General features: G+C 42.4%; 1 protein-coding gene across 1 annotated transcript in view; it reads right to left on the bottom strand.

Annotated features, from left to right (window-relative positions):
• Positions 1-7,510: 7,510 nt before the first annotated feature.
• IPO5 (importin 5) overlaps positions 7,511-17,388 on the bottom strand; it is a 64,372-nt gene continuing 54,494 nt past the window's right edge. The window contains exons 25-28 of the mRNA XM_029073312.1: positions 16,951-17,170; positions 11,980-12,208; positions 9,424-9,565; positions 7,511-8,248 (exon numbers count right to left, since the gene is read on the bottom strand). Coding sequence (XP_028929145.1) covers positions 8,162-8,248; positions 9,424-9,565; positions 11,980-12,208; positions 16,951-17,170 — 678 coding nt within the window. The 3' untranslated portion in view covers positions 7,511-8,161. The remainder of the gene's footprint in view (positions 8,249-9,423; positions 9,566-11,979; positions 12,209-16,950; positions 17,171-17,388) is intronic.

The raw sequence follows: 17,388 nt of genomic DNA, 5'->3' as shown, positions 1-17,388 counted from the left end.
CAGTCTGCCAATTCCACTCGCATCCATTATATCCTTCCCTATCTGTGAAAAATGCATTAGATGGTCCTTCACTTTAGGCTGTTCACATGCTGCACTGATCTTATAAGCATAAACATGAGGAACACAGATGAATTTTGGCAACCCTATTTTGTATTCACAACTAACAAAAAAAGAGAGAATTAAGGCATTCCCTAAGTGGTTTCCATTCAGCACAAATAGAACCCCTCTTGATGGTGAAAAATGTGAGGATTTCAAAGAGACTGAATAACTTCAGTCCTTACCAGAGCATACGAAACGAAGTGTCAGGATGGCCAAAAATCTAGGGGATGATTGATGGCTCCGTTTTTCCACTCACACAAAATTCTGAGCACAACACAAGCAAATTTTAAAAGATCCACACGGCGACTCCTTGAACAGGTGTACAAATAACCAACATTGGACAAGTACTTGCTTGTTCTCCAGTTGGCAAAGCAAGATTTCCTGGGACCAGGGATGGATTTAACATTTTGCCACCCACCGATACTAAGCTTAGTGCTGTCCCTTTAATTATAAAATTTTAATGAAAAAGATTTTACACTGTGCAGTTTGAAATATACAGCTACACACCCCACCTTCCTTTCAGCAAATGGACTAATGAGAAGCAGCATAGCCTCGTGGAAAGAGCACTGGCTTTGGAGTCAGAGGACCTGAGTTCTGATCCCGATTCTGCCACATCTCTGTGTGGAACTTTGGGCAAGTCAACTTCTCTGTGCCTCAGTTCCCTCACCTGCAATTGACAATTTCATTATGACTTTTGACAGGAGCTCATTTTTTTTTTTTAATACTAACATCACCTCAACTATTTTCTTCCACCACTATTAAAAAAAAGCCCAGGGGATCAGGGAGTGTAGGAGAGTGGCTGTTTTTTCTGCATATCTGTGCCATTCACCTCTAGATTGTGAGCTTGTTGTGGGCAGGGAACGTGTTTTCTTATATTGTTCTACTGTACTCTCCCAAGTGATTACTCCAGTGTTTTGCACACAGTAAGTGCTCAATAATGACTGAATGAATAAATGAGAGCTCACTTTCAGTCCCCAGTCTCACACAGAACATCTCTGTATCATTTTCTTTGTTGCCCGTATGCTCACCGTTTGTAGGGTGCAAATTGCAACAACAACAAAAAAAAGAAATAGGCATTTAAAGTTTTCAGTAATAATTGCACGGTCTGCTAAGTGGTTACTATGTGCCACTATTATTAAGTGATGGGGTAGAGACAAGATAATCAGGTCCCATATGAGGCACAGAGTCCAAACACAGGAAGGACAGGTATTGAATCCCCATTTTGCAAATGAGGGCACTGAGGTCCAGAGAAGGTGACTTGCCCGAGTTCACACAGCAGGTGTATTGCCTGCTGTATTGTACTCTGCCAAGCGCTTAGTACAGCTCTCTGCACTATTTGGGAGAGTACAATAAAACAGCATTTACGTGGTAAGTGGCAGAGCCTGGAATAGAACCTAAGTCCTCTGACTTCCAGATTCATGCTCTTACCACCAGGCCAGACCACTGACAGCAGTGTGGCCTAGTGATAAGAGCATTTAATCGTATTTATTGAGCACTTAATGTGTGCAAAGCACTGTACTAAGCACTTGGAGTACAAAACTAGTCACTCCCCTGTTATATGACCTTGGGTCACATAACTTCTCTGGGCCTCAGTTTCTTCATCTGTAAAATGGGGATACAATGATCTGCTCAGTCCCCTTAGACAATGAGCCCAAGGTGGGACAGAGACTGTGTTTAATCCGATTATCTTCTTTCAATCCCAGCATGTGCCTCTCTCTTGCTGCCATAGTCCAGGGCCCACGGGCCCTATGACAAAATCGGTTGCCGGCTGGGGCAGGCTTTCCAGACCGTTCTCAAAAATGAGAGAAAAACTGAGTGAGAAAATCCAAGACACCGTCTGTATGACACCCAGAGCTGTCTTTCTCTGGCCATTTCATTCTCAACATTCTCATTACCAACAAATAATGGCCAAATGATTGGATTTATACGGGCTCAAGTATCATGAGGCAATCTTAAATGCCATGAAGGGGCAATCTTTCCAACAACCTTTCCAACATCCCAACTTGGTTCTGTTAAATAAAAAGATACAGGTTTCGCGCTAGTGCTTGATGCTACTCTCCTGCCCTCTAGAGCTTGCTCTTCTTTCAAACAGAAATTTCCAGCCTTAACCAAAACCCATCTTTCGACTACTTCAAATGCAGACATTTTCTCCGTCACTCAATCTTATTTACTGAATGCTCGCTGTGTGCAAAACACTGTACCAAGTGCTTGGGAGAGGGCAGTACGATAATATAAAACGGATATAAAACAGACACATTCCCGTACTTTCCCAGTTTGGAGGGAGCCCCATCTCCTCTTTCATTCATTCACTCATTCAATCGTATTTATTGAGTGCTTACTGTGTGCACAGCATTGTACTAAGCACTTGGAATGTACAATTCAGCAACAGAGAGAGACAATCCCTGCCCAGTGATGGGCTCAGAGTCTAAAAGAGGGAGACAGACAGCAAAATAAAAAAAGTAGTCAGGCATCAATACCATCAAAATAAATATAATACTATAGACACATCATTAATAAGAGAAGAATAATATATGCAAATATGCACAAGTGCTGTGGGGAGGGGAAAGGGGAAGAGTAGAGGGAGGGAGTAAGGGGAATGGGGAGGGGAAGAGGGGCAGACGGAAAGGGAGAGCTCGGTCTGGAAGGCCTCCAGGAGGAGGTGAGCTCTCAGAAGGGCTTTGAAGAGGGAAAGAGAGTTAGTTTGGCGGAGGTGAGGAGGGAGGACATTCCAGGTCAGCAGTAGGACGTGGGCCAGGGGTCGACAGCGGGATTAGGCAGGAACTGTCTCTCTCTGTTAACGAATTGTACATTCCAAGTGCTTAGTACAGTGTTCTGCACATAGTAAGTGCTCAATAAATACTACTGAATGAATGACAGGCAACAACCAGTGAGGAAGTTAGTGGCACCAGAGGAATGGAGTGTGCGGGCTGTGCTGGAGGAGACAAGAGAGGTGAGGTAGGAGGCGGCCAGGAGATGGAGAGATTTGAAGCCTAGAGTGAGGAGTTGTTGTTACATGCTTCCCGAAAGACTAGTGATCTACCTCGCTGGAATAAAGGATCTGCCCAGCTCATTTTTGTCCCGAGCCCCTTTCCCGGTCCGAGGTTACAGTGCAAAGTTTTTTACTTAGTTTTACCAACATGTAAGGGAGTGACACAGACACTCACTCACTCACTCACTCCACCAAGTGTCCAATGCCAGTCTGCTGGTCAACGGAGCCCTCTCTGCCAATGCTGCTTCTTGCTGCTTCCAAGAGCTGCTGTCTTCTGGGCTTCCAACTGATGGTCTCCCGCTCCTTGGCTCCTAGCTGGATACCTCTTCACGTGCAGAACACCTCGTGCTTCCAACACGACCGCCTTTTAACCGCTTTAGGCCTCGCAGCTGGGGCGTTACGTGGCAGTCATTGATTGGCCCGAGCCTGTTACCGGGTAGAACAGGGAGGGAAAGCCCCGCCTCCCTCCAGGCCTGCAACCACCTGGCACAGGTGGAGCTCATTTATTCATTCATTCATCCACTCATTCATTCATTCAATCAATCATTCATTCAATCATTCATTCAATCGCATTTATTGAGCGCTTACTATGCGCAGAGCCCTTGGGTCCGCGTAGCTCAGTGGAATGAGTCCGGGCTTGGGAGTCAGAAGTCATGGGTTCTAATCCCACCTCCTCCACTTGTCAGCTGGGTGACCTGGGGCAAGTCACTTCCCTTCTCTGGGCCTCCGTGACCTCATCCATAAAATGGGGCTGAAGACTGTGAGCCCCACGTGGGACAACCTGGTGACCTTGTATCTCCCCCAGCGCTTAGATAAGTGCTCAGCACATAGTAAGCACTTTAGAGCCCGGGCTTGGGAGTCAGAGGTCATGGGCTCTAATCCTGCCTCTGCCACTCACCAGCTGTGTGACTTTGGGGAAGTCATTTCACTTCCCTGGGCCTCAGTTACCTCATCTGTAAAATGGGGATGAAAACTGTGAGCCCCACGTGGGACGACCTGATTACCTTGTGTCTCCCCCAGCGCTTAGAACAGTGCTTGGCACATAGTAAGTGCTTAACAAATACCATTATTATTACTATTACTTAGCAAATACCATCATTATTAGTATTATTACAGTTCGGCAACAGAGACCATCCCTACCCAACAACGGGCTCGTCAGCGCCTTCACCAGCCTCTTCCTGCTTGTTGTTCACGGATCACCACAATTTTAAGGCAATAATAATAATAATAATACTAAGGCATTTTGCCTTTTAGAAAATATTTCTCTTGAGCAGCTTCACAGCTTCTATTTTACCTACAATTATTCATAATATTTAAAAGATTACCTTACAAAATATACGGTATACACTATAATGTACACTATTACAATATATATTAGAGAAGCAGCATGGCTTAGTGGAAAGAGCACGGGCTTGGGAGTCAGAGGACGTGGGTTCTAATTCCGCCTCTGACACCCGTCTGCTGTGTGGCCTTGGGCAAGTCACTTAACTTCTCTGTGCCTCAGTTATCTCAACTGTAAAATGGGGAGTAAGAGTGTGAGCCCTACGTGGGATAATCTGATTACCTTGTATCTATCCCATTGCTTAGAACAGTGCTTCTTAGAACGGTGCTTGGCACATAGTAAGCACTTAAACAAATACCATAATAATTATCTACTATATTATAAAATTCAAAATATTACTACTGCAAGACAGGGGCAAATGGGATACCAGGTAATCAGATCAGACCCAACCCTGTCCCACATTTGAATCATTAGCTAAGGGGATCGGGGTGGGGTGCGGGGAGAGAGGGAGAAGAGAGAAGGTATTTTTCTATTAAAATTTGCCAGTTGGCACAGAGCCCATTCCCTTGCATTAAAAATGCCTGAGAAGCTTAGAGCTTCCTGTCTGTGATAGTTCATTTACCGCAATAAAAATGTCACTACTTGAAGTTATGAACCTAAACATGATTCAAAATGAACCAAAATTAAAATGAGGGATTCACTTGAACAGATGTATATTGTATATTCAATTATTCACTCCACAATTTCACCAGAATATATTTGACCTGCTTCCTGTTCTTGTTCTTTCTTCTGCTCCTTTGTGGGTATTGTTAGTGTTTCTGTTCCCAGTTAGAGAGTAAGGTCACTGAGGGCAGAGAATATGAGCCTTGATTTTTTTTTTTAATGGCATTTGTAAAGAACATACTATGTGCCAAGCACCCTACTAAGTGCTGACTTAGATACAAGCTAATCAGGTTGGACACAGTCCACGTCCCTCAAGAGGCTCACCGTCTTTATCCCTGTTTTACAGATGCGGTAATGGGCACGGAGAAGTGACTTGCCCAAAGCCACACAGCTGACAGGTGGAGCCACAGAAATAGAGTGCTTCTGCTGTACTCTCCCAAATAATTAGTACCCTCAGTCAATAAATGATTGGGAGAATGAGTCCCTTTAGATATGTCCTTTTGAGATAAGGCCTTTCTATCGGTCAAGGATCTAGGGTTTTAAAAAGCCAGAAATGATACTTAGGGTTCTTGAAAGCCTGAAACTCTACTTTTACAAAACTGTCAGGTTGACAAAAGTGTAATAAGTTTCTCATCTATAATTCAGTAATAAAACTGGAAAATTCCAAATAATTTAAAGGCTATAAAATGATTTTTATATTGTTTCCACTACATTCATCTTTAAACTGGGTTGCATTCTCCTGTCATTTCTTTTAGTACGTCTCCCCTGCTAAACTGCAAACCTCTTGAGGCAGGGAATCAATCGTATTGAGAGCTGTGTGCAAAGAACACTGTACTGAGCACTTGGGAGTTGGTAGACACATTTTCTTCCCACAGCAAACTCACCTCATGTCTACTGTTGTACAGTGCTCTATGGAATAAGCATTCAACATAGAGGAATTAAATTGATTTGTTTAGAATTTGAAATTCTCCAAGTAATAAAAGTCATAATAAGCTGACTGACATGACACTTTCTGCACCCAAATCCCAAACAACACTTATAAGATCTTAATGTTAAATTATTTGGTTAACCCCCATCAGGTATCTCCCCCCTAAACTCCCCCTTTTCTCTTCTCCCACTCCCTTCAGCGTCATCCTGACTTGCTCCCTTTTCTCAACCCACCTTCCCCCAGTCCCACAGCATTCATGTACATTTGTCATTTAATGTTCAACTCCTCCACCTCTAGACTGTAAACTCATTATGGGCAAGGAATGTGTCTGTTATACTGTACTCTCCCAAGCGCTTAGTACAGTGTTCACACACAGTAAGCGCTCAATAAATGACACTCTCCTCAGTGCCACCTCATTATGACGGGCTTATTTACCTATTAACATTTTAGATCCATTTGTTCAGCCATTCTGCTTCATTCTCATTTTGAGATTAATGCTCAAGTAGTTCCAGATGCTAGATTAGTCTTGAACACCCCAAGGACACTGAAATAAAATATTTATTTGGCCATAATACCTATGAGCTCCATGCACTGAATGGTTGCTAAATGTTTTTGTGATTATAATTTTTAATTAAAACAATGAGCTGGGAGTAGTTCATATTCTGCTCTACAGCTGTAGGTGTTGAAACTTACATTCTAAAGGACTGTGTTGCCAATTTCCAATAAACTCAAGCAATTTGAATTAAGCCAAAACGAGACCAGTTGTAAATAAATCCTAAAAACATGTCAACGAGTTCGCCCCACTATATTTCACTTTAGGGAATTTGGAATTAATATTTTAAGAAAATAATGCAAATCACTTAATGAAAAATCTTTAATTCTTTTAAATTAGTTTTCTGATCTATGCATAAAGTCCATCTTCATATCAAGGTTGTTTAGTACAAACTGTAAAAGGTTTAACACTGAAATGTTTAACAGAAATCTAAGACCTTAGAAAACTTCTATGTCTAAAGAAACAACAGTAAAGCATTCACTGCTACTTATGCGAGACTAATCAATAAATACATAAAAAGAAAAGGAATATCACAAGAATCGGTCTCCTTTCAGGCTATAGCATTTCGATGTTTTAACAACATCACATAATGAAAGGACTGCTAAGGTCCAAGAGCTGAAATTTGCAACCAGAATAACATTAACCAAATCTTTTAAATTTGTAACCGACAATCTGAATTAGGCTGTTACAGCAAATTTGCCAATATGCAAATCTTCAGGGATTTGTGATCACCAACTGAAGGACAACCAAATTCCTGCATAGCTAATTAGGAAGAACAGCTACAAGGGAGAAGATAAAAATAATCGAGAGTATGTAAAATTGGAATTGTTCAATGCAAATCACACCAGTAAAAAGATTCAAGTCAAAACACTGTCTAGAAAAGGGATTTTTTTTTTGGAGGGCGGGGGGGAGGGGTGTCATTCTAGCACCTTTTAAAAAAGGATTAATTAAATGAATAAAAGCCACACAGCACTGAATGTTTACACAAGCGTCTCGTTGTATTTCAACATTGTTTATTGAGGAGTGAAGGAGAGACCACTGCCAGACATATGCCAAAGACACTTCACATTCAAGGGCTGGAAGCTGAACAGCTTTCCACATTGAGTCACTACGCAAGCCTTTTTGGGGAAAAGAACCGAAAGTGACATCAATATGAGATCTTCATGCTCGATGGTTTTGACTTGGGTTTTTCTCTTTCGGATCTACTGGTGTGCTGGAGAAAAGGCACCTTTCTACCCTAGGGAACGACTCACACTCCAATTTATACAGTTAACACTAGATGTATAGAAATGATCTCCGTTATAATGCACATCTACTGCTGGGTAACTGATCTTAAAGCTGTTTTTCTTAAACTCTTTACGTCTAATTTGTTTCCCTTTCCCCTTCTCGGGGGAGGCTTTTACTGATAGAAAAATACTCTTTAGTGCTAGTGTAGGGTTTCTAGGGAACTTCTTCAGTGTTTGATAGAAATCCATTTGAACGCCACTCTGAAACTCAGTGCTTCTCTTCCTGCGGCCGCTGGGATCAGAAGAACGCCCTACACGCACTACAGTTCTCTTTTGCTCAAAAATCAAACAAAGAAACCTAAACAAAAGGGTAAACGTTTATTTGGAGTTAGTTTTTCTCAGAGGTGATAGGAAGGCCCCTTCAAGCGGAATTCAGGAGCTCTTGTATGGCCGCCTGCTGCTCTGTACTGAGCTGTGATATGCACTCGGTCCATAATCCTCCAGAGGTCTGAGGGGGAAGAAAAGAGTTCAGACACTTAGAAACTGTAGCTTGGAAAAATGACTCATCGCCAAGAAAGCTTTAGATCTCTTGGCTTGCTGAATAGGTCTTTCTACCCTACAGAGACCTACGTACCAATTCATCTGATTAACATTCGATACCGAGAAATGGGTCTGTCCCGGTGCACACTCGCTGAATAACTGTTTCGACTAGTTGGGTCATGCTGAGGACTTGGATATTTCCTAGATTCCAGGAAACCTCCCATTTCCTGATTCTGGGAAAGATGACCAAGAAACTTCCTTGTATCTTATACCGGAATCAAAATCAGACCCCAGGAGCCTTTCTGCCCCCTTTATCACTGCACGAGCTCTGCTCATAAATTCACCTCCTTCATCCTTTATTCTCACTTTACCCTGGAATATCTCCACTGCTTTGCACATTAGAACTGCTTGAAAATGCTAGTGATCATCACAAAGACCCACAGGGAGAACGTGGAAGGAGATGAAGACATTCATTTCCCCTAAAACATTATAAGTCATGGCAACTGAAATTGTCGAGGGGGTGAATTTATGAGCGGAGCTCTTGCAGTAACATAAGAGTGAGCACGTACAATTTCCTTTTCAAAACCATCAAGCACAATTAACTTGAACCCAGAACAAATTTGGGAGGAAACTACTAAAAACAAGATACATCAATGAAAAATGGGAATAACACAGAGATTTGATGACAAAATGCTGTGCCTCTCTAACTGAAAAATTCTTCAAAAATGTTTAAAATGGAACAATCTTCAATCCTCATAGTTTGGCGGAATGTACATCAAGCTATTGATCTTTCATTGCAAAATAGTTCAAGATTTTGAACAGCAACAGAATTGAAATACTATTTCTTTACTAACAAATAGATTCTCCCAAAAGCTTACTCCATCTCTCTTCTCCTTTGCTGCTCCCAGCTTCAAGCTACAGAGAGTAGACCAGAAGTCTTGGGAGAGGGGTGCACACACTTAGGAGTAGGGGTGAATATCAGCAGGGGAGGTCTTAGGTGCAAATCTAAAACTAAGAGGGACATAATAAGGTTCCACCTGTAAAATTCTGTTTTTGCTCTGGATGAGGAGACAATCTTTTTCTAGAGAATGCCCAGAAAAAAAAATGTATTTCTTTATCCTTAGCAAATTAAGTTAAGCTCACCTGCACTTGGCGAATAACGTTGGCCAGACGTTTGGCACAGGGGTCTTCATGTTTAATAGCCTCGTGAACTTCTCCATCTGCGATTATGCTGAATATTCTGGGCAAATTGGAATTATTGGGACCCAGAACGATCGGATGATTACTGAAACAGAAAAAGAGAAAAGAAAAGAGAAAAATATGTAAATATTTTTCATAACTATCAACTAAAATCATATGAAGTTTGAATACAGTCTAGAAGAAGGAATTTGAATGGCTTTGAAAATAATTTTCTTTATAAGGTCATATGCTCAGTTCTTCCGCAATGCCTCCTTTATGTTTTGGCTAGAATGCGGTGCCAGAATTAGGGACTGGCTGAGACAAGGCACATCTACCTGGACGTGTGATGCTGTGTCAGTTTATTCATGTAACCAAGTGAAAGAAATGGTTACATGAGTGCCAAGTGGCATTAGGCACCCAAAAATAGAACCCCTAGAAGAACAGACTATAAATCGTCTCTCTTCACAGGTCTTGAATTTGTTGCCTAAACTTGCTGGGAAGGATTTCTAAGGACACAATGGGTCATCACGCTATGGGACAATTCAATATTGCCACACATGGACAAAAAGCACTTTTCAGTCCTGGTCAAAACACATGGGGAATTCCGGAAGAGGCAACATGAACAAATCTAAACCAACTATCCCTGACTTTTGGGGACAGGGCAGCAAAATTCTTAGGACAACACACAAAATGGCAATTCATCACTGAGATCCCAAAAGTTGAGTTTCCCAATATACCCTGTGAACTTCTTGGGGGGTTGCGAATTTCTCCCCATAAGTCAAAGTAGTACCCAAACCTGTAAAATAATTTAACTACAATTTATAAACAGGGAACCCTTCTTCTAGGAAATAATCTATTATTTGTATGGAAGGCTTTAGGAAAGCTGCTATGCCTAACATTAGATTTCAAAAACAGTATAAAGGCAAAAGTAACTTTAGCCCAATTTATTGTATCCTGATATAAACCAATCAATGGTATTTATTGAGTACTTATTATGTGCTGAGCACTGTACTAAGTGTTTGGGAGGGTATAATACAACAAAATTAGTAGACACATTCCCAGCCCATAATGAGCTTACAGCCTGAAGGAATATAAGAATTGCACTGTAGGAGCCAGTGGTGGCCTAGTGAAAAGAGCAAGGACTGGTGGTCAGCAGACTGGGGTCTGAGTCCCAGATCCGCCTAGTCTGTGACTTTGGGCAAAGTCCTTAACCTCTCTGGGCCTCAGTTTCCTCATTGGAATGAGAGATTGTGAGCCCTGGGGACAGGGACTGGGCCTGATCTCATAACCTCATTATCTAGACCAGTGCTTTTGCACATATTAAGTGCTTAATAAACACCCTTACCAATATTGTTATTAAGGCTAGATTGGAAAGTTCCTTACCTTCTGTCACGCATCTATCTGCGAAAGACCTGATGATGTGACTAGCTTTTGGGGAGGATGAAAAGGGAAGTTTGAAGGCGAAGAGAACCAAGAGACACCAGCTGCTCTCTGACAGACTGGCAAAGAAATGGTAGACAAAACAGTAGGGTTCACTTTTGAAGGAAAGTTTAAATGTAATATTCATGTCCTTTTGGGCAATCAGCAAAAAAGAACAAGCCTATAACTCTCGGATCCTGCAGACACTAGAAGGTACTTTGCTATGAGGTGGGGTGACTAAAAGGCATTTAGAGCCTTTAAAAGGCATGAAAATGGAACAACCTTGAGCTATTTGGCACCACCTATTCTTATTCCCCATTTTCCCTTGATTTTCATTTTATGATTTACCAGAGACTAGTCTGTAGTCAGGGATGCTCTGAACCAAATGAAAGGTGAAAACACAAAACAGCAGAGTAAATGAAAGAAGAAAACAGAATCAAAGAGAAAAATAATGTACATCCTTTGGAGTTCTTATAGGTACACGTGTTTTATCTCCTCCTCGTAGGACTGTCAGGACAGGAACCCCAGCCCTCCTTTTCAACCCCCCATGGCACCCAGGATAGGGTCTGTACATCCCTTACAGCCCTGCCTGGATTTGGGGGCTACCTAAAACAGAAAGGGGAGGAGCCCAAGCTGAGTTAGTGCATGGGGCTGGGGAGGTGTGGCCTGCCTTGGCCTAGGCACGGAGGGTTGCACTAGATAGCTCCTTGGCTACAGGGGAGGGGGCCATCAGTTCTGCTTGGGCAAGGCCAAAAAATGCCTTATAAGCCACTGCAGGGTATCCAAAATGGAGCAGCAATTCAGTGACTAGGGAACACGACTGCCAACTCTGTGAATACTGTGCCCTCCAAAGCACTAGTAACAGTGCTCTGCACACCTGTAACTGCTCAATAAATATCACTGATGGATTGATGGACTAGATTCGAGCTCTTCAAAATACCAGAACTGAGAAGAGAAAATCCAAATAGTTCAAACTTTTTCTGAACATATATAGCTTAGAGTAGACTCCAAGAATATTCGGGGAAGGAGAAAAGGTGATAAGGAAGACATATAGTGAGAAGGACAAATCTTCTTGGGACCTGGAGTGTGTTTTTACTATACCTTTCAATTAGATCACAGAGATAATTAAAAGTATGAACAGCTTCCTCTTTATCTTCATGCAGCGGAAGCCACGATAACCAGTGTGGAAGGACTTCTTCGACATTTACACAGTCAGGCTTAAATTTGATAATCTTCCCTACTGCTGAGATGCAGTTTTCTGTAGCATTGACATTTTCTTTGGTTTTGGAATCTGCAGACTGAATAACTCTTACCAGCAGTGGAAGCGCTTCTAAAATAATACAAACATAAAAGGTTTGGTTAAATGCATACATTTCACTGGAAAGTAAAAGCACATAATCTTATTTTGCGCCCACTTAATGGTTTAACTTAGGGAATTTGTAAAGAAGTGTGAACAGGTTCATTTCATTAGATGAAAAATCACACAAATTTACTTTCATGCCCACCTATTTTTAGTTTGGGGAATCTGTAAAGGAGTTTGAAAAAGTTAATGATCGAGACCACTTTTAGAAGTCCTCGGTTACTTTATCTCTGTATGAAAAATGAGAGGAAGGAGAACAAGCAAAGATCTTGGAAGCAGAGGAAGTGTGGGGGAAACATGAGGCTAGAATGAGCAGTTTCCATTTCACACATCAGTGTATGCAATTATGGGAATATAAATAGCTTCCAGCTTGCCACTGCTCCATCTAAAGGCTACTGTACTTTCCCAAGCACTTCGTACAGTGCTCTGCACACAGTAAATGCTCAACAGATACCACTGATTGATTGACTGAAGTTATCCACTGCATTCCACTGTGGCTTTGGGCTGAGGGTCATATACGTAGCTGTTTGGGGCTGGCCAGCCTGCTGGGATTGGTACCAGACTCACTGTTCCCGCAGCTTTCATACACGGACTCCTTTTGGGCTATACGGGCTACACCCAGCCCACAAAGAACTCTGGCACTCTCCTGACTAGGCATTATTGTTTGTTGTTTGAGGCAAGGTGGTAAGTACTTTATTCCCGGATGGAAAATGAATTATGAAAGACAGAATAATGAGATGCCTTATAGACTCTTGTTTATTGTTACTGCACAGTCAAGGTAGTCTCGAGAGGTTTGTTCAATAGCTATGCTACTCACCTACAAAAAATCTTCACTACCGCAGGCCAAATGGAAAGGAACATAAATGGAACCCTCTCCAATTTGGCTTCCACCTCCTTCACTCCACTAAAACTGCCCTCTTAAAGGTTACCAATGACCTCCTTCTTGCCAAATCCAATGGTTTCTGTTCCGACCTAATCCTCCTCACCCTCTCAGCTGACTGACACACGCGACCACCCCCTTCTGGAAATATTATCTATCCAACCTCGGCTTCCCTAACACCATCCTCTCCTGGTTCTCCTCCTATCTCTCTGGCCGCTCCTTCTCAGTCTCTTTCACGGGCCTCCTCTCTGCCTCCCACCTCCTAACTGTGGGAGTCTCTCCCTCAGGGTTCATTTCTGGGTCCCTTTCTATTCTCCATCCAAACACACTTCCTGGAAGAACTCATTTGCTCCCATGGCTACAACTACTGTTTCTATATGGAAGACTCCCAAATCTACATCTCCGGTCCTGATCTCTCTCCTTCTACCTTCAGATGATCTCTACTTGGATGCCCCACTGATACCTTAAACTAAATTTGTTCCAAACAGAACTCCTCACATTCTCACCCAAACCCTATATCACCCGTGATTTCCCCATCAGAGACATCACCACCATCCTCCCTGTCACAAGCCCATAACCTTGGCGTTAACTTCAACTCATCTCTCTGTCAACTCACATATTTAGTGTCACCAAATCCTCGGGGTTCTACCACCTCAATACCGCTAACAACCAGCCTTTCCTTTCCACGCTACAACCACGATGATCCAAGCACTTATGGTATCCAGCCTTGACTACTGCATCAGCCTCCTTGCTGACCTCTATACTTCCTGTCTCTCCCCACTCCGGTCCAAATTTCGCTCTGCTACCTAGATCATTTGGCTTAAAACAAAACAAAAAAAGTTCGGCCCATGATTCCCCGCTCCTCGAGAACCTCCAGGGGTTGCCCATCCACATCCACATCAAAATGAGACTCCTTACTGTTGACTTTAAAGCACACGATCACCTTGCTACCTCCAACACTACTTTCCCCTGATTTCCTGCTACAACCCAGCCTGCACACTTAGCACCTCTAATGCTAACCTACTCACCGTACCTCAATCTAATCTATCTCACCACCGACTTCATGTTCACATCCTGCCTCTAGCCCTTCATGTCAAACAAGACAATCATACTCCCCACCTTCAAAGCCTTATTAAAACCACATCTCCTTCAGAAGCCTTCCCCAACTAAGCCCTTTATTCCACAGTTCCCTTTGCCTCCTGCCTCACCCTTACACTTGGATTTGTACCCTTTATTCACCCCTCCCTCAGCAATTAAGTACATATCCATAATCCATATTATATTAATGTCTGCCTCCCCTTTTAGAATGCAAGTTCCTTGTGGACAAGGAATGTGTCTACCAACTCTGCTCTACTGTATTCTCCCAAGCGCTTAGTAGAGTGCTCTGCAAACAGTAAGCAATCAATACATACAATTGATTGATTGTACATAAGGATGCACATCAGAAGAAGGGAAGAGAGATGAAAAGTGAAGCAGCTTGTCTGTTTGGGCTAAGTTTAAGTGGGCGGTTCCCTTACTCCTGGTTTACTCTCACTGGACCAAAGCGGTGCTATGGAGAAAATGAAGAACACATTCAGGGTTTCGGTGGACCACATGACACAAAGCCACGCATCCCTCAGTGTGGGAAACTAAATACAAAGAGAAATTTGGCCAAAGTCCCACAGCAGACAAGTAGTATAGCCGGGATAAGAATCCAGGTCCTTCTGACTCCCAGGCCCATGCTCTATCCACTAGGCCACTCTGCTTCTCACTGTACCTCTATGTCCTCTCTTGCGGTTGACCCCTTTGGTTGACCCCTTTGCTCATGACCCAACCCTCCCCTTGGCCTGGAAACTCCTCCCCCTTCATATCCAACAGATTACCACCTTCCTCACCTTCAAAGCCCTACTAAAATCACATTTCCTTCAAGAGGCCTTCCCTATCTAATCTCTCATTTCCCTGTCTATTCTCTCTCCATTGTCACGCACGCCCTTGGGTCTGTACCCCTTCAATCCTCTGAATATTGTCCCATCCTCAGCCCCATAGCACTTATATACATATCCTTATACGCTGCTGCTTCCTCTACCTATAACTTATTTTACTGTCAGTCTCTTGCGCTAGACTGTAAGTTCCTTGACGGGAGGGACCATGACTACCACCTCTTTTTTTGGAAATGCCTTGATCCGAGAGTCTCAAAACCTAATCTACGAATTGATTGGAAATTAAACAAGAAGGCCTGGGTGACAAACAATATCTTTTCTGACTAGCTAGCTGGTCAACTGTTTTGTCCTCATGCTTACAGGATCTCTAGGAAATGGTTTTGAGGCCTCCAGATGCTGTTGCTATCAAACCACCCTCCAGGCCACCTTATAAACATCAGCTGGTTTAAAATTTGCATTCCTATATGCAACTCCTCTTCTGAAGTCAGTGAATATAAATCACCGTGCTTCCCAGATCATACCACCTCCTGGCAACGAGGTCTCTGATAAAGTCACACCAAGGAATAAATGCATCTTCTCAGTGAATTGAGGTATCACTGTAGAGTATCCCTAAACATTCCGTTATAAAAAACAATTCAAAGCTAATTACTTGAATTAGTCAGGACTAGGGCTAGCTCAGGTAACTGAATATAATTGTTTTTGGTTATCATGGAAAGTTACCCTACCATCCCACTTCTAATGATCCAAACGAGTTTCAGTTTGCACACCTGTACATTTATATATATATATTTACATATGTAAACCTCCATTATAAAGCCTTAGCGCAAAATGCAATATTAACCTCTGCTCTTTCACCCCACTTTTACAATTTTAAATAAGTATTTTAAATAGAAAATTTATGAAACAATAAAATGCCAGGAATTTAAGCCACACTAATCCAGAATCTTCTAGACTCTAAGCCTGGTGTGAGCAGGGACTGTCTCTCTCTATTGCTGAACTGTACTTTCTAAGTGCTTAGCACAGTGCTCTGCACACAGTAAGCGCTCAATAAATCAGACTGAATGAATGACTCTGTGATGATTCACCCTCAGTACTTTCTCTCTTGCTGCCAGAGAAAGGCTGATTTTAAATTTATAGAAACAAGTGGCTGACCTAAACTGGCTCAGTGGAAAGAGTCCGGGCTTAGGAGTCAGAGGTCATGGGTTCTAATCCCGGCTCCACCATCTGTCAGCTGTGTGACTTTGGGCAAGTCACTTCACTTCTCGGTGCCTGTTACCTCATCTGGAAAATGGGGATTAAGACTGTGAGCCTCACGTGGGATAAACTGATTACCCTGTATCTACCCCAGAGCTTAGAACAGTGCTCAGTACATAGTAAGCACTTCACAAATACCAACATTATTATTATTATTATTATTATTATTATAACAGAAGCTCCATGAGGCTGAAAGCAGCAGGAGATTCAGAAGCAGTAGGGAGTCACAGGGAGCTATACTCCAGCACCTGTGAATCCCGTTATTGGCTACTGGTTTATCTGAAGAGACAATTGGAAAAAGACTAGCCCAGACCCCAGGAAGTTAAGCTTGAAGTTGGACACATTGCAGATGAAGAGGGAGGGCACTATGGTAGACAGTAGTAACTGCATATTTTTTTTTTTATCAGTTCAGAATGAATCCTCCCCACCACCTCCCTTTAGGATGAATATGGTTTCACTCTGTTGGAAATCCTTTTGGCTTAATATCTATAGTTAACTTTTATGAATTATGGGATCCCTCATTTTCAGGATTCTGAAGAAAAGGCCACGAACGAAAGCAACGAGGGCATTTCCAGAAACTTGAAATTCTTCAAAAACAATTCATGCAGGAAAAAGGATCATTAATATAATTAAATCAAATACACTTAAGCTACAAGTACCTGTGCAGAAAGGCCGGTAATTGTCCCCACCAAACTGTGCCATAACTCCCAGGCCATAAGCAGCAGCTTGCCTGACTTCTGGACTGCTGTCACATACATATTGAAGCATTGACCTTAAGAAATATTCTGCGTATTTAAATGAGGATGGACTGCAATGTTCAATGATGTCATCAAAGATGCATAAGCCCCACTGTCTGTCTGGCCATGGCCTATGTGGACACTACAAAACAAAAAAAAGCTAGTAAGATTTCATAAATTTGGCAGATGAGCTGGCATTTTATTGGGGGGAGGGGAGACACATATTGAACCAATATTAAAAGGTTTTAAATTTTTGTGTACACATTTAAATACAGTACTAAGCATTCAAAGTATCTGTCACATCTTATTGAGCAAAGAGAGCAACTTGCTATAACATCCAGAGATCTACCACCTACACAT

Source organism: Ornithorhynchus anatinus, chromosome 10 (assembly GCF_004115215.2).
Source record: "Ornithorhynchus anatinus isolate Pmale09 chromosome 10, mOrnAna1.pri.v4, whole genome shotgun sequence".
NCBI lineage: Eukaryota > Metazoa > Chordata > Mammalia > Monotremata > Ornithorhynchidae > Ornithorhynchus > Ornithorhynchus anatinus.
This window is presented reverse-complemented; position numbering and strand designations above follow the sequence as displayed.